Raw genomic sequence first — 27997 nt, 5'->3', positions numbered from 1 at the left:
AACTCTATCACTGTTTTCAACAAAGGCTCAGCTATTGTGCAGTTAATGACAAACATCGTGATAACAGCATTTAAAAAAAATAATAATAAACATGCAGAAAAAGTCTCTTGTCTCTTATATGCTGTTTTGGTTTGCCTCTTCTCTGCTCCTGTCACATGCAGCATGTAGTTTAGTCAGATTATTACAGAAGCATCGCAATCATTAAAAAAAAAAAAAGAAAAAAAAAAGGTTTCTTAATATTTTTTTCTGATTGAACAATATTTGGGATCGTAATGCCCTGTAAACGACCTTGTATCCTGCAGTTAAGCTTAGAAATGCTATTTCACTCATAGAACTTCACTCAGTAGACGGCTGCATTTGTTTTTCAATCTTTGCAGGCAACTTCATGTTCTCACGCATGCTTTAGAGCAGAGGCTCTAAAATGAAAGCTAATATGAATATTTTAGTACTTCTGCCATGCGGAGGGAAATCGTAAACACTTTCAATTAATTTGGGAGCTGATCAATAATTTCTCCCAGGAATCAGACTTCAGGCTTGAGTTTCAGAAATTCCACATACAAAAGTCTGTAGAGTCTTAAAGCTACTATCGCAGAGTGATGTAAAAGTTCCACAAAGCCCAGTGTGTCGTTCATTTTGGTGAACGCTGAACATCTGCTGGAAACGCCGAGTCCACAGCTCACACACACTCTCGACGGTCAGCATCCACGTCAATTCCACAGCGAGGAAGAGTGAGTTTCAGCATTTTCAACGATTGCAGCTTCAAAAGGCTCAAGTTCTTCAACAGTGTTCGTTATTCAGGTGTTCATTCAATTCAGATGAAGTTGGTGCGTGTGTGTGTGTGTGTGTGTGTGTGTGTGTGTGTGTCTGTGCATGTGTCCAGGCAGCTGCTCAGTAGACCCTGAGAGACATAGACAACCTCCTCTGACAGCCCCAGTCTGTGACTTACAACTACTGGACGACCCTGACGGATCAGTCAAACGTCCGTGAAGGTTCAGTGGAAGGAATTTTAGTGACGGTTCGAAACATCACAGACCTGAATGATTTTTATGGGGGTCAAATGGTAAAACAACTCGTCCGACATCAGATTGGGTCATTTTCTGCAGCCAATCAAGACGCATTAATTAAAACTGGTCTAGTCGACGTAACAATCTCTTCTCCGTCTGTAAACTCCAGCATCGTGTGGACGGTGGCACATTCTTAAGTTCTTTCCAAATGCACTGATGATAAAGGCGTTACAGTGTCTGTAAAGCGAGTCTGGCCGTCTGATCACAGAGCCGACTCATTCTCTGTGTGGTAGGAAGCGGTGGTGGTGGAGGTGGCCTTGCCCTCCTTGTCGAGTTTCAGGAAGCTGGGTTTCTCCGTCACCACGGTAACAGCTACTTTGTTGTTGGGATTCTCCAACGTTGTCAAGGCCTGTTTCTCAGACGCTTTGGTCGACTCCCCGTCCCTGTCAAAAAATAATACTACATGTAAATATAAATATCGGTATAAAGAAATAGTTGGATATAGACTTGTTCCCCATTTTGCTAAGGTTCAGGTATATCTCTGAGCTCAGCCAAGAATGAAGGCTAGAAACAATCACAACTACGTTTCTACGTTTTACAGCCAGACTGGCTGATTCATCCAGAGCTTAACACACAAAAGCAAACTGATTCCAAAAAAACAGGATCTTAGTAGATCACTAAGGCTTGTTTCCTCACCCGTTGTTGGGAGTGGGGTAAATGACCAGGAAGCAGGCTGTGAAGAACCCGAGGAGGGAGCCTCCAGAGGCCACCACGGGAATGACACGGACACTGCCAACAGCTTCCACCACTGACCCTAGAGCGGAGGCCACCAGGATCTGACTGATGTATACCTGCAGAAATACAGACAATTATGTCTCAGCACGAAGTGCAGCACAGCTTTTTACAGAATATCAGACAGGACCGCATCAACTCAAAACCAACCTGACAGGATAAAATAGCACAGTCGATGCCAAAGCCTCTCCGAGAGTTTCCAGGGCTGTGCTGGATGTACTGCAAAAGCAGAGGAAGCCAAGATTGATCGTCTGAAATACAGTGATCTGTTCATACTACGCAAAATATAAGAACCGCATGATTTCTCCTAAGGTGCCTGAGACACAAATTAGTCTTTGCTGCAGGTGCAGGCATATGTAAATGTCTTGGGTGTCTTGGGTAACCCCAGGTAATAGAGAAGCCAGTGGGCTACTCTGCATCAGGCAAATTGTCTAATTAACATCACCAGGAGGTCAGATTGTTCGAAGTAGAAGGTCTGTACCTGTTTCATTTCGTGATACTGTCCCAACAACGCATAGGGACAGTAGGAGATACTCATGGAGATGATGCCCATGCTGCTTATCATCACCATGGCAACATAGACGTTAGGGAAGATTGCCATGATAGCGGTTCCTGTACAGGTAAAAAGATACATTTCACATTTGCTCTGGTTCGTTTTGTGTCTTGTCACGTTGCTGCATTGTGGTTCTCACCTATAGAGAATCCAAGTGTCCCCAGGATGTAGATGACTTTAATGCTCAAGTCAAAGTTGTCAAGGTACTTCTGAAGAATAGCTGGAAAATAAAGATAATACTTTTTACCAAACTTTGTTTTCATCACCTTACATCACATTATGATGTGTGGTCAACTTACCTGAGCATGTAGCAGCAGTCATGGCATAAATACCCAGTCCCCAGCATCCCATCTGAACTCCCTTGTGATAGTTATCCAATAAAGTCGAATTAGCAGGAGCCTGAGAGAGAAGAACACACATCTGCTATGACTGAGGTAACAATAAAACAAAGCTAACGGACAACACGTGGTTATTAGTGTAGTGCTCGTACAGTGGGATCTCCATGGTAGATGACTTGGCCCATGAAATCGGTGAAGAACACTGCTTCAGCGATGATGGAGAACCAGGTGAGCAGGTGGCAGGCGCACAGCCGCAGCAGCTCCGGAGGCATCTTTAGCATTGAGAGCCACAGCAGCCGCACGGTGGTCTCGACCTGAGGAGAAGGCGTTTGTAGTTCACTCAGAGCCAACCCCGCAGCAGCGGTAAACTCGAGCATCTACCAGCGGACTCGTACACTCCTCACCTCGCCCTCTTCGCTCTCGGTGTCTCCGCTGGACGAGTTGGTGTTCGCGCTGCGGTGCCGGTTCCTCTGCCGGTTCCTCCTCCGGTGCCGGGCCTCCACCTCGTACAGGTCGTTCATGCTGCGGGAGGGCTTGATGAGGAAGGCGGCGTTGGCCCGGCGGTAGCGGTAGCGGTGGCTCCCCACGCGGCCGTAGTAGGAGAAGGTGCAGGACGGCTGGCGGTAGAAGGTGTGGCGGTGGCGCGACTGCCGCGTCTGGGGGGCTCCTGTGCTGGCAGCTGGAACAGACGAGGAGGAGGAGGCAGACGGTTCATTCTCCTTCATTGTAACTGGTTCAGAAAGGGCGTCTAGATGTAAATACTGACCTTTGACCATTCCAGCACGATTGGTCTGTCCTTTAGAGCTCAACCTGTCTGTGCTCATTCTATCAGCGCTGGATATATTGCCTAAGAGCCGGCCGTTCAGCGTCCGCTGCTCATTGAGCTGGTTGTTCAGCAGCGCCTCCTGCCCATCGTCGTTCTCCATTTCCTGTAGGAACGCCGAGAGGTGAGAAATCCTGGGGATGGGGCCGTGCGCATGGTGGGAGTTGCCCTGAGGCCGCAGCAGGTCCTGACTCGCTGCGCTGCTGCTGCGCCTCATGTTGGCCAGCTGGGACGGGGGAGTGCTGCGGTCCAGGTTCCAGAAGGAAGAGGTGACTGGGGTCGGGCCGCGATTGGGCGACAGGTGATCGGCGAAGATGGACGGCTCGATGCGGCACAGAAACATTGCGTCGTGGTCCAGGTGGTCGAGAGTGGCATCTGCCATGGCCAGGACGCTGTCGCTTTTACCTGAGGACGCACACGAGGAGGGAGTTTAACCTGCTTGGCATCTGTGAGGTCACGAGTGGAGCAAACAGTAATTAAAAGCTTCAATTTAGCAACAAAGGCCGAGAACGTACTTCTCACAAGCTCCACCTCCAGGAAGTCCAGGTCCATATCTCCTCGCTCTGATTGGTCGTCTCCATACGGGTCGTAGAGGTCGTAGCTGTCCATAGTTTCATTTTCTCCAATCATCTCCAGCTTAGGGGCGAGAAGTCCAGTCCTGCCATTGGCGGACTGCTGTGTGTTAGTGGGATCTGGACTCTCCTAGTGGAATAACAAGGAATATTTAGTGTCTGAATACAAAGTGGAATTCTTTGATGAATGACAGGTCACTGTACCTGGTCCAGCCTGTCGTTTTGGGGTGAGTACTGCTGCTCCTCGATGCTCAACAGATGTAACACTACAGAGACAGAGAAGAGGGCGGCGGCAAAGAAGAACAGGATCTGCTCCTGAGACTTGAAGACCGTGCCGAGGAAGGTGTGCGTCCAGTCCAATCCCCCGAGGGCGTAGCCGAGCGCCCCGCCAAGGCCTGCCAACGGGAACGCAGGGAACGGCTTAGACACAGGAGACGCAGTCACAGGCGTTAAACTCACAGCGTCCAGTATCGTCAGACACCAACCCGCTGAGGCAGCGTGGATGTTGAGGGCCATGTCCTGCTCCTCTGCATCGGCCACATCCAGCAGGTACGCTCGGATCGGCCCCTCTGTGGCGTCGGCGCAGAAGTCCAACACCACCACTCCCAGCACCGTGAGAACTACTCCTACTGGCTGTCTCCCCTTCTCGTCACCTAGCGACAAACCTGAGAGAGAGAGACAGAGAAATGAGGATGTTCACAGCTTAGTTACTTTCAACACTTAACACCAGAGCTGGGATCAATAACTGATCAACGCCATAGTACAGCAGCACAAAAGTGGGTCACAGCACATCCTGAGCGATGTGTGACCTTGTGTGTTTGTGCAGTGTGACTTCACAAATTGAAGTCTATTACCATTCATAGAAGGTAACGCTATGAGAGAGAGAGAGTGTGTGTGTGTGTGTGTGTGTGTGTGTGTGTGTGTGTGTGTGTGTGTGTGTGTGTGTGGTGGGGGGCAATGGGGGGACAATGGAGCCACGTTACTCTAGCAGACAGGAAGTGAATTGTGATTGGTGGATAGGGGGAAGCAAACAGGAAGCATTTCCCTGTGAACTGCCTTCTCCTGCGTTCTCATGTCAACACATACACACAGGTTACTACAGTTTTCCCATGTTGCCCGTGTCCTAAACCTCTCAGTCTTTTTCTCACACACACACACACACACACACACACACACACACACACACACACACACACACACACACACACACACACACACACACACACACACACACACACACACACACACACACACACACACACACACACACACACACACACACAGAGAATGGACTTTTTTTTTTATTCTCTCAGATGGTCACTGCATTTTCCCATGTCTGCCCCGCTGCTTTCTCACACAAACACACAGACGTGCTTCCCGATGCCCTGACGCGACCTGTGCCAGCCAGTCTGCAGAAGAATGGAAGTGGACAGAACCTGCTGACAGAACAGTTCACACAGATCTGTCTTCATACAGTAAGTAGAACTCCTCTGACAATTTCTCTTTGTTCCATTGAAAGACATTTGAATACCCCGATTAACTAGTGATTTAAAAAAAAAGTTGAAAGGTGAAAAGGAACAACTGTTTTAAAGTTGAATGGGTTTCACATCAATATCATTTTTGCAAGGTCATCATGTGAATTAGATTGTTCTTGTTCTCATATATGTACTGGCAACATATGGTTTGACACTGCAACTAAAACACGCCTATAGATGAACTAAAGATCAATATCTTTGCTGCATGATTGGCAGCTGATCAATTTGTTTGATTGGATTGAATGGATATGACCTTGTTGTGTCTCACAGTGATATAACAAACTGAGGTTAACATCAGAGTATGCACAAGGACACAGCTTTCAGCAGCTGAAGCTTTTGGCCCCGATGCTCCACTGACTCCACAAAAAGAAGCAGTGGGACTCAAATGCATGCTGGGTAAAGTGATGGTGCTCATATTAGGGTCGCATTTGGGATTAATTTCCCACTGGGGTTGTGTTAGTCTCAGGTGGTTTAGATAATTTTCAGCACTGAGTGAACTGTGTAGTAGAAATGTCTCACAGGGTGAACTACATCACACAGACTCACCTATCAGAGAGCCATTCAAAAACAGAGCCACCCCCAACAGTGTTCCAATGCACAGAGCCAGGATGAACGGTCTCCTCCTGCCCCATCGCAGGGTGCAGCGGTCGCTGGCCGAGCCGATCAGAGGAGTGAACATGAGGCCGAGAACGGGACTGAGTAACCATGTCAGACTGTAGTACTGCTCTGGAAGACCTGGGAGGAAACAGAGACAGACACAGGCAGAGGGATTGAACTAAGGAACCAACACACTCCACTAGGGGGAGTGAGCAACATTTTCATTATGGGTCATAATATTTTAAATAAACTATGAATTTTTTAGTTCAGGGCTGAACTAAAAATGTTTAATTAATGCATCATGAAAGAAACTTCACAAAAAGATATATAGTCGTGGCGACACTCACAATGCTGTAAAATACAATTTTCACAACTGGAACAGGGTCTCAGATTAAAATGTGCCAGTGGAAATACTTTGCATAGTGTGTGTGTTTAGACAACAAACAGATTCAGCACACATGCCGTCAACACCTCTGAGTAATATCAGACACCTGAACACTAAGGTCGAACCAAACCTTGAGAAATCAGACATTGTGTTATTTATGTTATCGTTGACAACAACAACAACTACACCAGACTATACCCTGAGGATCTGCAGGAGGAGTCGGACAGTCCTCCAGCTAAGTAAAGTCAGCTGGATTGCAAATAATTAAATCAGTACTTTATTCGCTTACTGCCAAACGGTTGCATAATGGAGCTCACTGAAAATGCATTAAAAGCTATTTGGCTGCCACACTATCCTTTCTGCACAGAGGCAGACACTGAGAATGACCACTTATTCATTCTGCTCCAATCTAAGTCTCCTTATATTGTCTACTTGCATTATGGCTCAAATAATAAAAGGGAGCCATGTTTGGGGTATATACATGCTTCAAGTATTGATACGTCCCAGAGTCTAGACGGAGAGAAGCGAATAGCTTTGATCCATTAGGCACTTTGATATTTATTCAGCAAAGCTCTAATGAGACAGGCACCAATGAAGGAGTGTCATGACAGGCAATTACTCGGAGCTTGGAGAAGATGTCTCACAGCACCGACCCATTAGCTGCTGGTTACTGTTCAAGGTGTGGCCCAGTTTAACTGCGGACTGAGGCCCGGCACATTGCAGCAATCTAAAAGTAAAGCGCTGAACAATGAACACCAACCAAAAACGCAGCCGGTTTGGTAATTCAGGAAAATCTTGCATAACGGGACAAAGTGGTTTTCTCTGCGCGTGAGGCTCGTGAAGCTGTTGTCAGCATCTGGGATTTTTCGGGAAGCTTCTTGGTTTGTGTGGGAAAATCAGTTGATTTGCAAAACGCGGCGGTCATGTGAAAACCTCCCTTTCTGCACCGAGTCGTCCATTAGGGCAACCCTAGAGTTTGCAACACGTCGTCACATGACAGACAGCGGCAGCTCCCACAAACAGGTGTGGTACAGTCACAAACAAGGTATTTTCCCACATCTTGGGGTCTGAGTCATTTTGAAAATGATGCTACTGAAACAACAATCTGAGAGAAAATCATCTCCCTTTACATCTCCCAACCCTTGAATTCTCCGTCCACAGTGATATTCATGAAGCGATGCCAGAAACCACCACTGTGTCTCTTCTGAACTTCTGAGCCCCACTGGAGTTCTGCTACCGAGGCGCCTCGTTCGAAACCTAACAGGACAACCTACAGGTCCTGTACAACTGTGACCTCTGTTTCTCATGAGACGACAATGAACGGGGTGTGACCTCCTGCCGCCGTGGTGACCTGGTCTCAGGAACCCCGACACCACAGAGCCTCCGTCACCTTGGATTCGTGGCTCCACACACGGCCGTGTCATTCACACAGAACTTCCTGCTCAGACTGAGGAAAGCTTTGTTTCAGTCACGTTTATTTTTTTCCTAAACCTCTCAGTCTTTTTCTCACACACACACACACACACACACACACACACACACACACACACACACACACACACACACACACACACACACACACACACACACACACACACACACACACACACACACACACACACACACACACACACACACACACACACACACACTATGGACCCAATCGTACCCGGAAAAACAAGACGGGGAACACAAACACAAAAATAGTGGCACAGTCATAAAGTTGGAGACAAAGCAGCAGATAGGAATCGGTCTGTCTGTGGGTTTGTCAACATCAAAACAGGAAAACTGTTTCTAGTAAACAGCAGTTCCCACACACACGATGCGGAACTACACAGTATACCTGCTGCACGCACACACACACACACACACACACACACACACACACACACACACACACACACACACACACACACACACACACACACACACACACACACACACAGTTGTACTGTATATGCAAACACACACAATACTGAGAGAACGGAGACGCAGGAAGCGTTTTAGAACAAGAGTAAAAGAAAGGAGTTCAGTAAGAGTCAGAGGAGGGAGGGAACAGGGAGCGAGTGAGTGTGAGAAAGGAATCGGATGAAATAACCTTAACAAGAGAGAAAAAAATGAAAAGGACATAAGGTGAGAGGAGGAGGAGGAGAGAGACAAAAAGGATGGAGATACGGCACCCGCCGGTGACTCAACGTGGGAAATAAAGGCCGAACAATCTGCTCCATCTATCATCGAAGCTCTCGTTTCTACAATGCATTCCCACACACACTAAAAATGGAGCCCAGTGTGTGACTGCTGGAGCACAGACAGCCCATTTATCAAAGTTCTGCCTGGACTCTGTGCGTTTCTCCTTGTCGTCAACAGCAGAGAAGCGTGTGGTCCAATTGTTTTCCAAGCATTAAATCTTGGATGGGACACAGCGTGCCTTGTTTGAACTCAGCGGAGGTTGAACAAATACGTAGCAGCTCAAAGAACAGAATAAAGAAACTACCTAGAAAAACACCAAGTTAAAAGAGAGAGAACAAAGCTGCTGAGTTTCTAATAGCGGAAAATGATGCCATGTACAATCACAGGAGCCTTGATTTAAAGTTGAACTCATACTCCAACATTACGTCAGCTGCCGGCCTGCAGATGTACCATAAAAATATTTTTAAACAAGTGATGCCACTGTGTTCTCCTTCAAAGGGAAGTTTGTGATCGGTGGACATGAATTCTAGGAGTCGCTAACTGCACATTCAATAACAGTCCCGTCCTTGTGTTCTGCCTGGACAATGATTACTCTATGTTGCTGCACTTGTGTGTTTTTTGTTCCTACACAAGCAGAGGATATTAGTATGAACATGTTCGACTACAGGCCGACGTGCCAATGAGCACTGTGACCATTAGCGCCAACGTCACCCAGCGCGACTTTACACAAAGTCAGGCTGTTGACTCTTTATCTCGACAGCTGTCTGCTGCCTGTGCAAGGCTGATAATTAAGTGACAAGACACTTCAACTTCCACTTATGCAGCTACTGAAACTCAAAAAAGTCATTTAAGAAACACTACAGGATGTAAAGATTAAATGAACCTAAAAGAAAAATGTAATACTTAGTATTTTACTTTACTTGCTATAGATATTTTCACTTTTAGTATTTTGTTGTAAAGTTGTTGTACAACTGTAGAGTAAAGATCAGGACACATCAAGCTGGTTTTAAGCCACTAAAGTCTGTGACAAGCTTTTGTGCCAAACAGTGACAAGTCTGCACAATATCTACAGTAAGACGTGTAAAAGAAAATTGTGGGTTACACCGTGAGACCAGTATCTTCAACGCGTCATTTTAACAGAATTTCCATAAATGTCAAGATGCACTTAGAGGCGGGTGGTCTGACTGCTCAAATATGAACAGCAGCTGTAGAAAACGCCTGATGGGAGGTACTGTAGCTATAACTGTCTATTAACCTTGACTCCGGCACGAAAACAACAGGCTCTCATTTGTACTTGAGGTATTAGAAATATGAGGAGGCTGTAAAATGTTTGTTTAAAATGCACCTAAATCTTTTACAAAAAACTCTACCAATCTGATATTTTATTATTAAAGTCTTTCGCACAATATTGTTTCTTTTTTTCCAAAAAACTTCCAAATAAGGCAATGAAAATCTTCAGGGAAACTGAAAAATGAAGGATAAAAATGTGTCCTAAAACCAAAAAGCAGTTTTTTTTTCTCAAGAACCAACCAGCATCAGGCTCATTCTCCTCTACCCTCCCACCTTCCCAAATGCACAATATAGTCCTTTCATATCATGCGCTGGCGTGAGAAATCTGCAAGAAAAATGACAAGAGTCCCTGAAAAGAGCGAGAGAAATGGTGTGAAAGTGAGAGCAGGTCAAGGGGCACAAAGGGAGAAAGTGGGCAGGAAGGACAAGGGGGGTCGGAGCGATAGAACGAGACAGAGTTTGAGGAAATGAAAGGGAGGAAGCAGGTGCTTTGGAATAAACAAACATGGAGTCAGGTGTGTTGTTGGGAGAGGAAGAAAGGAAAGAAATGCGTTTGTGGCAGATGGCTGTTCAGAGCGGGTTTAAAATATTAACTGTATTTTATTATTGATAAGCATCATGCTCTAAGATTTATGCCAGAATTAAAAAAAATGTTCAATAGAAGCAGCAGCTGACCATTCCAAGCTGGAAAATCAAATAGCCTTACTGTTTCACTGTCAGAAATATAAGACAAGGCTGCATGGTGTCAATAATAAGTTTAATTATGAAAATGTGTGGTCATAATGAACAGATTAGGGTTTTAAGACTGCTGGAAAATCTAGCTTTAATGAGGACATTTTGTTCCACTTCAGAGTTACTATTCCCTCAATAGGCTGCCTTGTTTATGTCAACTACAATCAGTCATTAATTTTCAAAAACAAACACATGATTGCTTAATACAAGTAACAGTAAAATGAGGTCAACAGTAGGAGCTGACCAGCTGATACTGTACTAACTGATTCTGAGCAGCATACTGCATATACTGCAGTAAAGGACAGTAAGGGGGTGGACCAGGAGTACCTGGAGTGTCTATAAATTAAATTAGTGCACTGTGAAGTTGTAAATCAATAAGAGAGAGTATGCTAGAGATTAGCCTCGCATTTAGGGCGTCTATAAAACAAAGCATCCTGTAGATGGTTGTGAAACCTAGCGACCCAAACGGTCCCCAGCGAATGGTTACGCTCACACGGATAATGAGGTGAAAGAAGAAGGACGGAGGCAGAAAGAGAAGGAGCGAATCGAGTGAGTCACAGCACTTTGAGATCATCAATCATACAACAGGCGCGGGCGAACTCGAACCCCAGCGCCACGCGCATCCTGGCTGAGGTCGTCGCCACCGAGGTGCCGAGATGAGGGGAACGGTGAGTGATGTGCTGCTGCAGCACGGCTGAAGAGAGAGCCAATCAGGACGAAGCAGAGCAGCTACGCTGAAATAGGACAACGGGCTCATTATCATACATGCACAGAATACGCATAGAGGCAGGTGGGTTACATATACAGTAGACAATGAGATGAGTGTGTGCATGTGTGTTAAACTTGCATCACACACACGCTTTTAGTCAGCAGAGTTATGTAACGCCACTGCAGTAAACTACCTCCTGCTGTGGGGGAGACCCAGAGAGGGGGATACTGAGAAGGGCAGTTACTGTGCGGAACCAGGCAGACGGTAAGTTGAACGCACGCACTGTAGTGTGGACCGTTTTAAGGCTGACATCATCTGCCAGTGAATTAACACACAACTGTTTGTGACAGAAGCATAAGCACAAAGCCACGTTTGCTTTCCTTCACCCCAGCATCACGGGCGGCCATCGATCGATGAGCAGAGAGCAGTCGGTAATGTTGCGTAACCACGGGCCCAGTACAGTAGGTCAGCAACCATTGGAGCTGTGGAGCCGTTCAACATGGATGTCAGCCCCCAAATCGGAAATTAAAGTAAATCTTATTTTAGAACAATGGTGACAGTGCTTAAAAAAAAAATCTATTTTTCCCCCCATCAGGACAGTAAACAAGCAGACGGCAAATCTTATCAATCTCATCACTCCGGTTATTCTGTCTGTATTCTGTATCTGTCCATCTATTATTTAACTCTAACTATATATTATATATAGGCAGATGCTCACACGCACGCTAGCTAAGCCTGAGGGCTGGCCCACTGAGCAAGCACTAGTGCAGTGTTAGTGGTGGTTAATCGTTATTCAGCTCTGCTAGCACGAACAGGTCTAAAACTGGACTGCAGCTAAACACACCCTACGGCACGTGAATCCAGCAGCATTGTTTCCACCCAAATGCTTTCTAAGTTTGGTTAATATGTTTATGGTGTGTTTCTACAAAGCGCATCACCTGTTTACACGGTTAACTCAAATTAAGATTATAAACCTTCATCCATCATAATAACAACAACTATTCTTTATGGACTGATATTTCTGGACAAATAAACAACCAATTAATAAAATAACATGTGACCACAGTTTCCCCTGATGGTTCTTTGTCCCTCATCACTTGAGAGCTTTGGCGGTGGTTGGTTCTGATGACTACCTCCCCGGTGGAAAGCAATGCGCTGACAAACGCACACGTGGTGCCGCATTCCTCACATCTTGCACGCATTCCTAGCTGGACGCCTGTTGCGTGGAAAAACACACGCACCCATATGAAAGCACATAATGTGGCTTTGTCTTAAGGACTTAAGCATTTGCTGGTTCTGCATTACCCAACGGGCATACGTGAGGGTACAGTTTAGAGCGTGGCAGACCCGCCCGTGACCCCTTCACGGGTCACAGAACCACTGGCGTCGATCATCGTGTAGCAGCGCTGCCGTTTGGATCGTCTTTCACCCTCCGCAAAGGGTGGTGATGTTGAAAAATATATCGCCACGTGTGTACAGTGATAAAGTTACTGCAGCGGTTATATAAAAGTGCTATTAATAGGAAGGCTTTAAATAACTGAACGAACTTGGGGGGGCAGTTCCTCTGAGGAGACGGGCAGAATGAAAGTGAGGAGAGACGATTGAGGTTAAAAAGTCCCACAGGGTGCCAACAACTCCATTCACACCGTCTGCGGGTCCTGGTCTCACATTTCCCTCCGCATTTGACGTCTCCCCCGTCTCGACATTTTTAAAAACGCATTTTTTCAGTGGACTGTCCTCCAGGTACTACTATGAATGACTAGGTCAGATTATGGTGATTAGTCGCTATGCCATGGAGCCAGTCATTTATATAACCCTGTATTACAGAGCGGCAAGGTCATCCTCTAGATTAGACAACCAGCGAACATGATGGGATCACTCAGCGGATTAGGTTACCTGGCATGGGACCACAAACACGAGACCAGGCTGACTCACTGCACAACAAAACAGCTACAGGGGAGGTTTTATTTGTTGATCATCCACCATGTAGCAAAGAGAGAAAAAAAAGCTTCACGATAACTGGGTAGAATGCTGGAGCACTTAACATAAATTAAATATTAACTAGCTGGCAGCGTCAGATGGGAACCATGAGCTAAAAGCTAACATGCTAAAAGCTACAGTAAGCTACGAAGAAGGAGCTTCATAGGAAAAACTTTACCCATGAACCATGACAGTTCATCTTCCCTTCATTTTTAGCTCAAGGTTAAAGTACGGCCAATCAGAAGTGTTGGACACGTTGTCATGGAGATGAAATTAACAGTCAGCCAAGGCTTTGACAAAACCTCAATGTATAACCTGGTAGATTGTATTAATCACCTTTAGTCAGGCATTCAAAGGGAAAAACCACTACACCGAGCTGCCAGCCCTGAACTGTCCACAGCAGCTCCTTAGTCAGGCAAATGAAGAAAAGGGATTAGGAATGAACAGACAAATGACTAAAGAGCCTTTTTGGGTGACCTTCATGCTGCTGCTGGTTCTGATAAACTCACGTCAGAACGAAACATGGACCCCTCTTAAAATACCCCAAAACTTAATACCACCTATTATTAATATTATCACTACTGAGTTTCTGAATCTTCAAAAAGGTGTAACAAATCTTCTAGAGCTGCAAAACCACATTTATAATTCAAACAGGTCAACTTCAAATACGTCCATAAATTGCTGCAGCAGAATATTAAAAAAAGTAAACAAGTGGACACACACACACACACACACACACACTTCACTTTATTACCATTCAACTCTGACGTTTACCCAGGCAAACGTGCTCCTTTGTTTTTACTGCCTGCAGGTATTTAACACTCCTGAAGGATTGAGGATTAGGAAGGTTATCCAACACAAACATAATCCCATTGTTTTAATATGGAGCTGTTGCGGTAGTCATGGTCGAAGCAAAGTTTGTGGACAGCAGCCCCCCCCCCTCCACCCATCCATCCATCTCCAGCGGGTGTCATGATGCTTTAACAGCTTTTCTCTGAGCCACTCTATTCTGAGAAAACACATTATACAACGAACCGCGAATCGAAAAAGGTGCCCCACCAGCTCCCATTAAAATTGAGGAGCTAATTTTGACATTTGCATTTGTGAAAGGGAATATTTCTTGTTTCTAAGATGTATGTTTATAGCATATCGGCAGTTTCACACAGAGACTTCTGTGGGGCACTGCAGTCCAGCACTTTACCAAGCACACTCTTTAAACTCAATGCAAAGAAACAAATGTAGATTTGATTCTCTTATCAGACTCTTGACAAATAACAAATATGCACATTCCTCTAATCTCATCTACAAATGTAATGGAGAGATAACTGACTACAAAAGTACAGCTGGCGTAACACTGCATCTGCTCAAGAGATATTAATTTCGATAATACTGATGTCTAAAAAAACAAAAGATGAGAAGAAAGTTTACTTCCAACAGAAGACAGAAAATTAAATCTAAAATCTAATATGAAATGCATAAGTTTCCCCAGACACACCCCAAGGGTCCAGACTGTAAAACTGAAGTTAAAAACCTCATTTTTAAGTGATGTAATATGTTTGATAGCCCTTAAGGGAGAAGCCAGTGCCCTTGTACAAGAGGCTGCTGCCAGGGTCCTGTGTGAAGAGCTCTGCATGCTCTCCACACAAGACCTTGTATGGTAGAAGTGTCCTACCCTTTTCTCTGGGTTGTGTAAATATGGTGCTCCTTGACCCAACTATGTGTGACACGCACGCACGCACGCACGCACGCACGCACACACACACACACACACACACACACACACACACACACACACACACACACACACACACACACACACACACACACACACACACACACACACACACACACACACACACACACACACACACACACACACACACACACACACACACACACACACACACACACACACACACACACACACACACACACACACACACACACACACAGTATCAATACTTGTTATTCCCAAAAGGGGCTTGTTTTCATCTCACCAAGCATTCTTCAACCCAAATGACCCTGTCCAATCTAGGTGGTGGGATAAGTGGTACAGTGTGATAGGGGGAGTCTGAGCTAAACCATGGATGCAGATCAGACACAGGGAAAGCACTTAAAGGTTAAACTAAACATAAAGTATCACAGCAGCAAGCGGTATTTTTTTATTAATAACTTATTCTATCAGGTCAAATCCTAAATTAATCTGATCTACTGTACTTTGTAATGCATTTGAATAAACATTAATTTCTATAGCGGTGGTCTCTGCAAAAGGTTAAAGTGAAAGGCAGCCAATTTGCCTGCTCAAAAAGGACAAAACAACAGATTAACTCTGCTTATCAGTGATGCAGCACAGTTAGACACCAAAGTCACCTCTGCGTCCGCTCTAGTTTGATTTCAGCTGACTAATCTGTAGCAGTCTTACCTCACCACAGTTTATAAAACCTGCTAAAGAGGAGCTCAGACATATGAGAAAAAGAATTAGGTTAGGCCAGCAAAATGAGGACTAAAATTAGAATAAATAAATAAATAAGCCTAGCATAGGAAAAAAATGGCATTTTTATAAAGGGTTACATTAGGATTTGTGGCCACAGAGAGACCTGCCACCCCTACATCTTGGTTATGTAAGCTAGGAGATCTCGGCACATCACAAACCGAGGGAGGACAAACGCAGTTAGAAAAAGAAAAGAGAAAGAGTGGGATGGCATGGGAAGTGTCTGAATTATTAATAGGATTACAGCTGCTTCCCCTCCGCCTCATTCTAGCATTCTGTCCCTTCGTACTCTGCTCTTTTGGAACGTTCACATAGGCTCCGTCTCGTCCAAGGACTCCAGTGTCATTCAGATAAACTGGACTTGGCGTATTCTCAAAGACTGTCAGGAACAAGACTGGGTGCAAGCGACAGTACATTCGCTGGGATTGGAGGTCTACGAGTGAGTGTGTGTGTGTGTGTGTGTGTGTGTGTGTGTGTGTGTGTGTGTGTGTGTGTGTGTGTGAGTCAGAGCACTAAGCTCCTGGCAATTCCACAGAGTTCGTCTTAACAAGGTGAGTGGGAGGTGCTTCCTTAATGCCCCAACAACAAACAAGGCAACTTTTTCCTCTGTTCATAGAGACAGACACACACGCACGCACACACACAGACACACACACTATAAAAATGTGAGCTATTCCCAAGAAAGCAAAAATTTTATTCCAAGTATGAATTTTGGCAGACATTATCAAGAATTGCAGCTTATCCCCCGAGATGATTAGGCATTTTATTTATACACCAAAGACAAAAATGGTCTCATTTAGTAATTTTAATATGACCCATTATGTAAATTGTGTTTGTGTACTCTACACTTACCTATCTGCAGCAACACGGGTGTCACCAGCGCCGTTTCCATGGCGTAGCAGAACTCTCGGCCGAACATCACGGCCCCGTGCATCACCCATCTCTTGAGAGGAATGCCTTCTATCGACCCTTCGCTCGCAGACTCCTCCCCTCCTCGGCCTCCCAATCCATCCGTCTCTCCCCCCGCTGCCGCTGTCGCGCCCTTCTCCTCATCAGAGCCTGATGCTTTGGAGTTCTTGCCGTTAGCACCGCTTGCCAGAGATTCAACCTGCATAGTGTCAGCCTCCGTGTTCTGGGGAGGCATGGTGGAGGGCATGCACGCAGAGTGAACGCAGGCGCACCTTTACTAGCACACTGATGAATCGGAGAACAATCAGCTGTAGCTACAAAAGAAAGGAAACAGTACGACTTCCCTGCACAGCGTGTGCCGCTTGCTTATTTGTATTTACTTTCAAAGTAGTAGTGTCTTCTTAGAAGCAATTTAATTACAAGCTACAAATGTTGTATCTGGTTATATAGTAGTTGCATCTATTACTGCTTTAAATAACCACCTGTTAAAGGTGTTTAAGAAGTGATGGAGTGCTAATACACTTGAACAATATCTGACAACAGATAGTGTCCCAATGTGTGAGGTAATAAGATTCTAAATCTAAATCTGGGTCCCGCTATCTATCAATAAGGTGAGATCTGATTTTCTAGATCTGCTAAACTCAGCACTTAGTTGTCCTATGAACAACCTGGTCTCCTTGATCACCTTGACCTCCTTCTCGCGCCTGCTTGCTTTCAGAGGAGGAAAACTAAATCAGCTTTTCCGAACACTTGCAGAAAATCCCCAAAATAAAAAAGGAAGCAGTTGAATTTTTCACAGGAAGTGCGTGTTGTACATTCCAAGAGTGAGTTTGTGCACGTTTGTCAGGTGAGCGAGATCCTGTCTGGAAAACTCACCAACAGCTTTATTTGGTATGTTAGTAGGTCGGTGTATCCGTGGGTGTCTGTGCTTGAGTGTGCTGCGTGTGAGCATGTGCGTGTGTGAGTGTGTGTGTGTGTGTGTGCGTGCGTGCGCGCTTATGGCTTTTTTGTCATCGAGGTTTTCCACCTCTTTGCCTGTTTACTGTCTATTACAAGCAGTAAAAATCCATATAGAAGACCATTCGGTGAGTTCCAGAGTCATTTTGTGTACGGAGGGTTGGATGGAGGGCTGGATGACGCGGTGGGCGGGGGTGCAGGGGGAGGGGGGAGGTGGGCAGGCGGCGAAGGTCGGCGGAGCTCCTCTGAAAATCCCCATCGATTGGCTGATCAATCTGGAGGACGCCGGGTGAGCGCAGGCGTGTCGTCAGTCGGGAGGAGAGTTGATCGCCCGGTGGGAATAGGAGAGAGGAAGAAACAGAAAGGAACAGCAGTGAGTTGCAGGAATGCATCAGTATCACCTTTAAAAAAGGGTTGAGGACTGCATGGTCAGCTGCTACTCAATTCAATATGCGAGAAGACATCATCCATCTGCTCTGCTACAGTAAACAACTGGCACCAGTGTTTTAATGATCCGTGCGTCACTTCACACCACATTCACAGCGGTAAAAATTTTTGAACACCCATAAACAACAATTCTTTCTAGAAACATTGTCCCGATTAAGAAGTGAACGGATTCCATTGAAACAAACGGCTCCTGTGAGGACGTTTGACAGTAACATCTATTGACAGTAACATCTAATAACATCTATATGAATCGAGTCATTATCTTTGCGAAGAGAAGCTGCCTTTTGAAAATCAAGGCTGTGAGCATCACAAACAAAAAAATCCCAGTCACCTTTGTGTGCATGAGGCCACAGGCAACGGCAAACCTGGTCACAGTTTAACCACCACAGCCACAACTATGTGCGTGATGTGAATTTTTAAAAAGAAGGTGGATGTGTGTAATTTGTGCAAACACAACTTTGTTTTGATTAGCGTGTGATTTGTCCGACACCACAATTAAGACAAACATGTACTTTCTTTTAGTTCATTTTCAAAGGATGTAATTGGTTTGAGCACATGATTCATGCTGGCAGACGCTCTTACAAATGCAGTGTGCTTCATGGGCTGTAAGGTTTTCAGACAGAGCCTGAGTTTCAAACAGAGGGCTTATGTCTGAGTAAGAGGGGACTTCAGGTAATGACACGCCTCAGAAACGGAAGGAAGAAATTATGAAAGAGAGATGCTTTAAACAGAGTTAGGCTGAAGGAAAAGCGCAAGACAGGGGGCAGGGGTCAAATGCATTTGAACCTCAGGCCTCCATGCAAATGTACCATCATGAATATTAATGATGTGCTCAAAAGAAAGTCGAGTCCTCATGCCTGACCTCACGCACAGCTTCAGATTACAGGCCAGGGAGAGAACACGGCGACCTCCAGCAGCCTGTCCGGCAGAGGACGGTTTTCAGGCAGAGCTACTGTTTCAGACAGAAGGCCTCTGCGTGGGAAAACCCTCTAAGCCTGCGTGGCGAGATGTGTCACCACATGCCATCGCCGTCCAGAGGTTTGAGTTTGATGGGAACACAAGTTAAGGTCATCCAAGCAGGGTGGAGAATATGAAGTTATGATCAAGACATTTTTGTGATGCCGAAAAAAAAATGTTTTTTCCCTAATTGATTGGATCATAAAATTCCGGCACATCTCATCCCGTTTCAGCACTATTTGAACAATCTGGCTCAATAAACGTGTGACCTGCTCTGATTTAGCATCACTGTTCACTATTCCTGCATCTTAATATGCCTCAGCGTGATTAAAACTGCTTTGTGAGGTCAGACAGACTCTGGTGAGCGTTTACCCATCTGAAAAGCTTCAGGCCTGAACTGATCCTACGCCCATGTTTTGACACAGACTGGTCCCTGCACTGCGAACATGATGGAATGAGAGGCGTAACAGCATAACTTCCAGCAGTCACCCATCATCATGCATCATGATCCAGAGGACTCAATTCACCGACGTGCTTCGCGTCTTCACAGCATTTAGAACGAGGGGGAAACCGGAGCAGGAGAGAAAAATGAGATGCATGTAAAGTTCAGAAGTCATTGTCTCCTGTGTGTCTCACACCAACACAGACACACACTAAACATGTAACCAAGGTCTATTTTAGTGGGTGTTTATGCTTGTGCCACGGACTAGATTACGTATCACACCATCATCTGCCTCCTCTACCCGCCTGCTGCTCCTTGACTGTCTTCTTTGTCTCTTACATAAAGAGAACATGAAAGCACAGGACACTCAAGTCCAAACCATCTATGAGCTTTTCTGTATTTTCATATTGAATAGACCAAAACTGAATAATAAACCACTCCAAATGTTCCACACTCCCCACTAATAAAGTCTTATCACTATTCGACCAGGTTGCATCTGGAAAAGAGTTTCCCACGCACCAGGGAACACACTGTAAACATAACACGCATAAAGCAGCACAGAGCAGCTTACAAGGCCACAACTCTCAGGGCAGACACTCCTAATTAATATCCAAGGTTTTGCAGGTACTACAGCTAATTGTAGTTTGTATCACATGTCTGTGTCTTCCCTCGCTCTTGACTATAGCCACAGAGGAGGAGGAACACACACACACACACACACACACACACACACACACACACACACACACACACACACACACACACACACACACACACACACACACACACACACACACACACACACACACACACACACACACACACACACACACACACACACACACACACACACACACACACACACACACACACACACACACACACACACACACACACACATTACTATTCCCATGAAAAACAAACACACTCGCAGATTTGGGAAGCAGATGGCAGTGTTAAGTACTAGCGAGGGCTAGGATGTGTGCATTGTGGTGCAGTGCTGCTGCAGTGCAGGCAGTGGGACGGGGGAGCACATGTGCATCAACGTGCACCAGCATCAGTGACAAAACCCACGAGTCGTGACAAAAGCTTTAGAAGCACGGTGCTGCCCGATACCTGTTGCTCACACACACACACACACGCACACGCACATGGATGATGATGCACTGATGGATGTCAGCTCGGATTGTAGTCAATCTACCAGACTCTCTACTGACAGGTTAATCAGGCTGAAAGACTCCATTAACCAAGAAACAAACTGGAGTCACTCAATGTTTCTGCAGAGGCTTTTAAGTTAACAAGTATGGTTCAAACATATTAACCACATTGTGGATATATAGGAACACAAGTAACCCACGCTTCAGAGTTTGCAGGGTAGTATTAACAGTATAATAATACTGGTGATCATTTTTCCAACAAATTACAAATGCTGCCAGGTTAGAAAAAACTAGACCAGTTGCCATTCCTTACAAGCTTCTACTAAAAACGGTACAACTAAGGTGAATCTATGACGTCAACATGTGGTAACTGGTTTATTAAAAGGGAAACAATGAGGAAATGACAATCAGACATGTAAATAACCTTTTGTTGTTCTCAACTGACACAGTTTAATGTCCAAACACAAACTCACCTGCCCAGTCTGCATGGCACCACTCCAATACACTATAGACCACCCTGAGGCTCAGACCCAGACCCAAGTATTCACTGAGACTTTAATGGGAGGTTAAATAGGAGGTTGACAGCAAAACACAGGCAAACGTACAGTAATAGATGCTGTGTGCGGCCAGCTGGGTTAGCAGCTAGTCTGTTGTTTTTATTTATAGCCCAGCTGGCTAACAGGCTAGCTGCTGAGCAGACTGGCTGGCCCAGATAGCTCCGCTGCGTAGTCAGGTTACACCCAGAGTAGACTGGAAACCGGCTCACTGTTTGCTAAAAGGACAAACATCAGTGACCTTCGGGGTTCGAGAGGCTTTGCTTTTCGGGTCCAACATTCTTACAAGCTGCTGTAGGTTTCAGGCTTAATAGAGCATGTAAAGTAAGATATAAATTAATCGGTGCAATATTTACGCATTGATGATTATGCATGATCATAGGTTCCAGCTGCCCCCCCCACACACACACACACGTTTTATAATCCACTGCAGCTCCTGACCTGAGCCGTCTAGACGCTTCGTGTCAATGTCCTGTCAAATCGCATTAATTTGGCATCGTTTTTTATGTAATACGCTGACCCAGAAGCTCTCCTCCAGCAAACACTCAAAGTAAGCTATCGGACGCTGGTCAAAGATCCAGATTTAAGACGCTGGGTTAACTCATGCACTTCTAAGCCGCCGGAGCTGGATGCTGGAAGGTTCTGACTAGCAGCCTGGAGAGTTGTGTAGCTGGTTGTGTGCCTGCCACCCTCTGTCTCACACCCTGTGTGTACAGGACCCCCTACTAAAAATCATGTTACTGCACTTCCACCCTCAGGGGAGCTGATCCCTTTGGAGGGTGTCTCTTTCATATAGCTCTACCCACCCTAGCCAGACAGAGGACAACCTGCAGCATTATGGATCTGTCTCACACCAATTCCCCTCTTTAATCTTTGAGTCAAGAGAGTGGCCAAGCCCTTGCTAGTCACACTCTAATCGAAACATATCCAGCCATAACCTAGCCCTCCCTGATAAATCAGCTCAAATGACACGCACAGCTTCCCCTCACAACAGGGGCCCAGTAAAAAAAATGCTAAACACCAATTAAACCTGTGTTTTCATGGTGTAACAAAGTAGGACTCCACCACGCTTGTCACAGAGCCAAAGCTGCTGCTTGCACAGACATGTTTAAGACCTCAAGATGGTAAGATTTAACCCCTCCCACACTAATGGAATATTCCACTGCAGAGCGCGCGCGCACACACACGATAATAGGCCACTCTACAGTGATCTCACTTGTGCTCAGGTTCAGCTGTCAATGGTGTAATTATCCAATGTGCAAAGCAGCCACATTCACTCCAACAAACTAACCGTGTAGCAACAAAATGTTATTACCGAAGCAACATATCGGTGGAAAATCGGTCTAATTTGGAATTGGCAATGGTTGAATCTTCACATCATCTTGCTGTGGTCTTCAGCGGGTGAAAATGAACATTTAGTTCGAGCTACACAGAAACTGCACGTAAGCGAAGTCCATTAATTTCATCAAACCTGCCAACACAACACAAACCAGCTGCACACAAACATGTTTGCCAGCAGGCGCTTACATTTACAACTTCCGAAAAACTGAGATAAAAAAAGTTTTGAGACATTATTGCCTTCCTGGATAAATGACTGTTAAACTCCTCTGTTGAGGTGTCACATTGTGGATCAGGAGTTTATGCAACATGCTACAGATGGTGGAGCTAATACCTGCTCATCTGACATGTGACGTTGAGTTAAGGTCTGTCTGCTTCAGGGACAAACTACCTGGAAGAAAGGTGTACAATGATGCCACAGTGAAGCCTCTTTTCTTCCATCTGTTGCAGGTCCATCAGTTCCAAAGTGAACAAACGTGTGTTCGTTAGTGTGTCCATTACTTTGAGTGCAGTTTAAGTAACAGTGTTAATGACATTACTGGCACAGAGTCAGCCTCTCTCCTATTTCCAACCCCGACATCTGACTACCTGTCTGTCTGCATGGCCCAGTTCTATTGGTGCTGTCTGCAGGTATACTAGTTTGTACAGTAAATGCTTGTATTTCGTAATAGACTGTATTAGATTCTTTGGGCTTTATCACTTTTTAAAACTAACAAATGGGCAAAAAAACCCACAAATATAATCATGGACCTTTTGCTGGATTTTCCTCGTAATAACAAACTCTCAAATTGATTTTCCAGAAAGGAAAAGATAAAAATCTTTAAACTAGAAAATTAGGATTTCATCCATTTTGGATGAAGGTTTTACTTTTTCCATTATAAAAAATTAGCATTCAACGCATTTGGTGCGGACATTCTTCTAGCACTGGGTGTGGCGCAGGTTTCACCTGTGCATAGCTAAAGGGCAACCAAGATGCAGGACAAGGATTAAATCTTGCCAGCAGTCTTCTGGCATCCAGTCAGTTCTGTGGTAATGTAATTGGAAGGCAGGACATCGGTTTGTCCTGGGATATTTTTGCTCAGGATCACTCTAAAGATTGGAACAGTATTTGGAGGAAACCCAAAAAGAGTTTTATAACTTGGTTTAAAGTGGAGGTTGCTAAAATAAAAACAAAAAAACAAACAAACTTTATTTACATGCTCTTCTTTGTTTGCCCATATGTTTGGTGCAGGCTGAATGTTTCCTTGCTTACTTCTGGAGAAATAAAATTAACCACAGGGAAAAGTCAAAAGTGATCCAAAAGGTGCAAAAGTGTGGTGAGGCCAATTTTGCTCCGGCTATATGAATAAGTCTGAGACAATAAATTTTCTTTGGAGGAAAGATCTGACCTTCACTATGACCTCTGGTGTTTTTTTGTAGTTTAAATTGAAGCAGGGCTAAATTTAAGCGGCAGTACAAACACATAAGGATTGGAAATATTGGTGAATTGTATGTTTTTGGGCACTGATGTTTTAATATGTGAAATTAGTATGCATGAACAAAGCACACTGCTGGTCCAAAATGTAAAATGCCAAAGAAAGCCGATACGGTACCAGAGTAAAACAACAGACCTCACAGCTCCTTGACAATCCTTTCCATCGTAATAGAGTAATCAGGATTGAGTCTGTGCAGTTGCCTGCTTTGGTAGTCTGTCTGCATTTGTACCTTGGAAGAGAACTTAACTCCTCATATTAGTATAAACAGGATTTCACACCTTCAAATCCTGCTCCACAACACCAGGTCAAATAACAACTCACTGTTCTACTGTGGTAGAAGAGGGTTCAGACCACGACTGCAACTGACATGAGGTCTGTTGAGGAGTAGAAGACAGGATGGAAAAACACACCAGGATTTGGGCTATGGAATTCATCAACAAGGAGTATTTGACCTGTTATTTGGGCAAAATGTTCCCTCTGACTGCATGAGACAAACCGTCCCAGCAAATAAACCTAGAAGAGCACAAATGAACAAGCGGCCGGGTGCAGGGATTGAGCTCAAGATGTGAAAATGTGAAGTATAAAAGAGGAAGAAAAAAAGAAAAGAGAGAAGTTAGAAAGGCAGACAGAGAAGAGGGGAGCAAGCAATCAGTGGAAGGTGTCTATTCTTAGAAGACATTGTGCGTTATTGACAGTCTCTAAATGTACGTGACCTCCAACACATGCCAGGTCTAAATACAGCGTAGCCAGGTGAAATCAACTTTGATAGCAGTGATGGTACACGCCAAGACAAACAAACATGCAGATCTCTGCAGTTTAATGGATCGGTGGCGACAGATGACTCCAAGCTCAACATCTACCTTTTGTTTTCCTACACATCCAAGTCACACACACTTCAGATGTGTGCCAGATTCCATTTTAGTCTGACACAAAAACACACAGACACACACAGACACACACAGACACACACAGACACACAAAGACACACGTTGCAACAAGTGTGTGCATAGGATCTGGTGGAGATAAGAGGGACCATCAACAGTGCTGGTGGAAGTAACACACAAACACACAGTTCTGTGTTCCAAGGTGAGAGAGAATGCAAAAGCACTGTTCTAGAGTATGTGTTTGAGCAGCTGATCACTACCTCCTGGAGTGTTGTTGTCAGCGTGAGGTTATCAGGCAATCAACACGGACAGAATTCACTGTGCCCAGACAAGAAATACCGGTCTGTGAGAGCGATGTGCCACTTTCACGCCTTTCAATCACACACAAACAATAGTATCATATGTGCGGCGCTTAATCAGAGATTAACAGACAAAGTTAGTTTGAGGGTCCCGAAAGTTGTACTTTAATGTATGTAGGCCAAAATCCAACCTAAGAGTTCAGGTGTACAGAGTGTACACATGTTGGTTGGCTTGTTTTCCTAAAACATTAATTAGATTAGTTTTTATGGAAATACAATCAAATTCACTATGCAAATGACCAAATATTGTAATATGGCCCGATGTTCACAGGCCTTCTCTGTTTGAGTATGCGTATGAACAGGCTGTATGCCATCTATATAAATGCATAAGTATGCGTTCATGTGACTGTCTGCGCGTGACCGCTGGCTTAAATGTGTGTATATGCTGTGGGCAACTCAGGGCTGACTCAGCACCAGTCAGTCAGCGTTTCATCGGGAGGAAGTTGATTGCTTTCACTTCAGCTGAACTAACAGGTCTCCTGCGCACAATGCGAAACCCGAATTGCCGTCTTAGCACAGCGAAAGCAAGACAAACAAAAATCAAAGACTGTTGTTTGTAGAAAGGAGAACACTGAATTTAAAAAAGATCCAGGTCAATTAAAATATGCTGACATGCATCTTTTGACTATCATGCTTGTACTAGCTGTGGTTTACGGACAAATACACACTTGAACCCCCCCACGGTGTCAGGCTGCATATTGATTTCTGACTCACCAAAAGGTCGTGAAAGCTTCATAAATGTCGCTCAGGCGTCGTCGTTGGGTCCAGGCTTCGATGTGGAGCCCTGCAGTCGTACCTTAAAGCGCCCAAGGAAGAAGACAGACACAGCAAGTCAGCACTCTCTCTACAGGCGAAGCATCCACACACTGCGTGGGCTCACGCTCTGCATTCAGTCAATAGAGAACGTGCGCTCCTACCCTCTAATGCACACAGGCAGAAAATAAATCAGCTGCTGCCAGCAGAGCGGAACACAAACAAAAGCAAAGACAGAAATTCACTCATCTTTTCCTGCGGCAGCCAGACACATTTTCACACTTTCACATAAATGAAATATGGGGTGACTCATGCGTCAGATCTATTTAAACATTTCATGCAACGTCAAATAAATGAGCATTGCAGAAATACTGTCACATAAAGTAAATAAAACCATTTTTAAGGAAAACTAGAAAAGCTCCTTATTGGGCTGTAACTGTTTCACATTTATTTCTGGATTATTTAAAAAAATGTTTGTTTCTCACATATCAAAATAAAACACCAACATGAGACAATACCCCTGGAATAAATTGCAGTTTGTTTTTAAACAGCACCGATCACCGAACAGTTTCGGGTATCACTTCCAGCAGCCTACAAGCGAAACTGCCGACTGTCACCGCAAACCACCACAATAAAAACACCGCTCGAGCTGCACAACAACACCGGCATGCGTCTTTATTTTTAAGCCTGCCCAGCATTTAGACACAGCCCGGCTCTGTTCCCGCTGTCACCTCTGCTCTAACCTGCTGCTTCCTGGTGAATTGCGGCGATGCGTTGATGGAGGAAGCGCAGCTCTCTCTCTAACAAGTGTCCGCAGCGTCCGAGCCGCGGCTTCGGGGCCTCCGGTGCTTTTAAAGCCGCTGTAACAAGTCACATACTTTACACTTGAGCGACCTTCTATGCAGTCGGCAGCCGTTTTGTTTTCCAGGCCTCCGCTAACTACTGTACCCCCCCTCCCCACCTCCTCCCCCGCCCCTCGCGTCTCTGCAGCAGCAACCTGAGATGCTGCGCGTTCCGTTCGCCGGAGCCGAACGCCAGCAGCCTCGCAGCGGCTCCGCCGCCGTCGCCGGCGCGTCGCCCGGGACGGCGCTCACCTCGCCGGGTCGCGTCGGCCGCTGGCTCCGTGTGTTCGTCCGCTGTGCGTCCGGACGAGTGGCTCGACTCTGCAGCAGGCTCGTTGCATAGGTTGACCGTTGCTTCTGCGACTGGAGCCCGGGCTTTAAATGCGCCTTTAAAGGAATATCTGTCGGAAGAGCAGACGTAGCTGGCTTCCGCCGACGACACTGCTAATTTGCATATAAATGGGCGTAACTCCTCGTGCAGCTATTAAAGGCGAAGTCGTCCTTGGACATAAACACGTTCAATTTGAACTAATGGAAAGTTTCTTAACTAGATAACACTTGACTTTAAGTTTGATTTAATTTATTTTTTTATTTTCAGATCCATGAGCTTTATAACGATGTAGTTGATAATATAAAATATCAAAGAATAGTTATTGTGAAAGCCCATTTGTGTTTTGTTGTTGTAACTTCAGTGCTGCTGCTGACTGTGCATAGAACCAGGTTCACTGCTGAAACACACTTATACTTAAAGGCCTGACAGATGTTATGCGTCATTTCATAGGTGACAATCATCTATGGGTAAATACACAACCATCCTGTTTTGAATTTCCCCTAAGGGCAAGTCAAAAGATTTAATGCCAGCCATGGTTTGCTCATACAATGCCATGCGACCCTTAAAATATAGAGTACACACACAACAAAGGCAACAGCAA

At 45.2% G+C, this 27997-nt stretch overlaps 1 protein-coding gene across 2 annotated transcripts; it reads right to left on the bottom strand.

Annotated features, from left to right (window-relative positions):
• Positions 1 to 124: 124 nt before the first annotated feature.
• Positions 125 to 27463, bottom strand: LOC114865429 (solute carrier family 45 member 4). Of its 2 annotated transcripts, none has more exons than XM_029166555.2 (16): positions 27318 to 27463; positions 26185 to 26266; positions 16844 to 18132; positions 6164 to 6352; positions 4568 to 4747; positions 4287 to 4477; positions 4026 to 4212; positions 3454 to 3915; positions 3092 to 3366; positions 2840 to 3001; positions 2649 to 2748; positions 2489 to 2569; positions 2278 to 2408; positions 1947 to 2015; positions 1701 to 1855; positions 125 to 1447 (listed from the first exon to the last, which is right to left on the bottom strand). In XM_029166555.2, the coding sequence occupies exons 3-16, from the start codon at positions 17145 to 17147 to the stop codon at positions 1267 to 1269; spliced, it is 2667 nt and encodes an 888-aa protein (XP_029022388.1). In that variant the 5' UTR covers positions 17148 to 18132; positions 26185 to 26266; positions 27318 to 27463; the 3' UTR covers positions 125 to 1266. The 2 variants fall into 2 exon arrangements, with proteins under 2 accessions (XP_029022388.1, XP_029022387.1); XM_029166554.3 differs by lacking the exon at positions 27318 to 27463 and adding an exon at positions 26967 to 27164.
• Positions 27464 to 27997: the final 534 nt, after the last annotated feature.

This window comes from Betta splendens, chromosome 11 (genome assembly GCF_900634795.4).
Source record: "Betta splendens chromosome 11, fBetSpl5.4, whole genome shotgun sequence".
NCBI lineage: Eukaryota > Metazoa > Chordata > Actinopteri > Anabantiformes > Osphronemidae > Betta > Betta splendens.
Note: the sequence above shows the minus strand (reverse complement) of the source record. Positions and strands in the feature narration are given on the sequence as shown.

Bases quoted from the DNA above. Each gene is read 5' to 3' on its own strand.
- LOC114865429 (XM_029166555.2), bottom strand. From the start codon at position 17,147: ATGCCCTCCACCATGCCTCCCCAGAACACGGAGGCTGACACTATGCAG. The intron at 3,002-3,091 runs GTGAGGAGTGTA...CCTTCTCCTCAG, and splicing joins CCGAGAGCGAAGAGGGCGAG to GTCGAGACCACCGTGCGGCT. The intron at 2,409-2,488 runs GTGAGAACCACA...TTACCTGTACAG, and splicing joins GACACTTGGATTCTCTATAG to GAACCGCTATCATGGCAATC.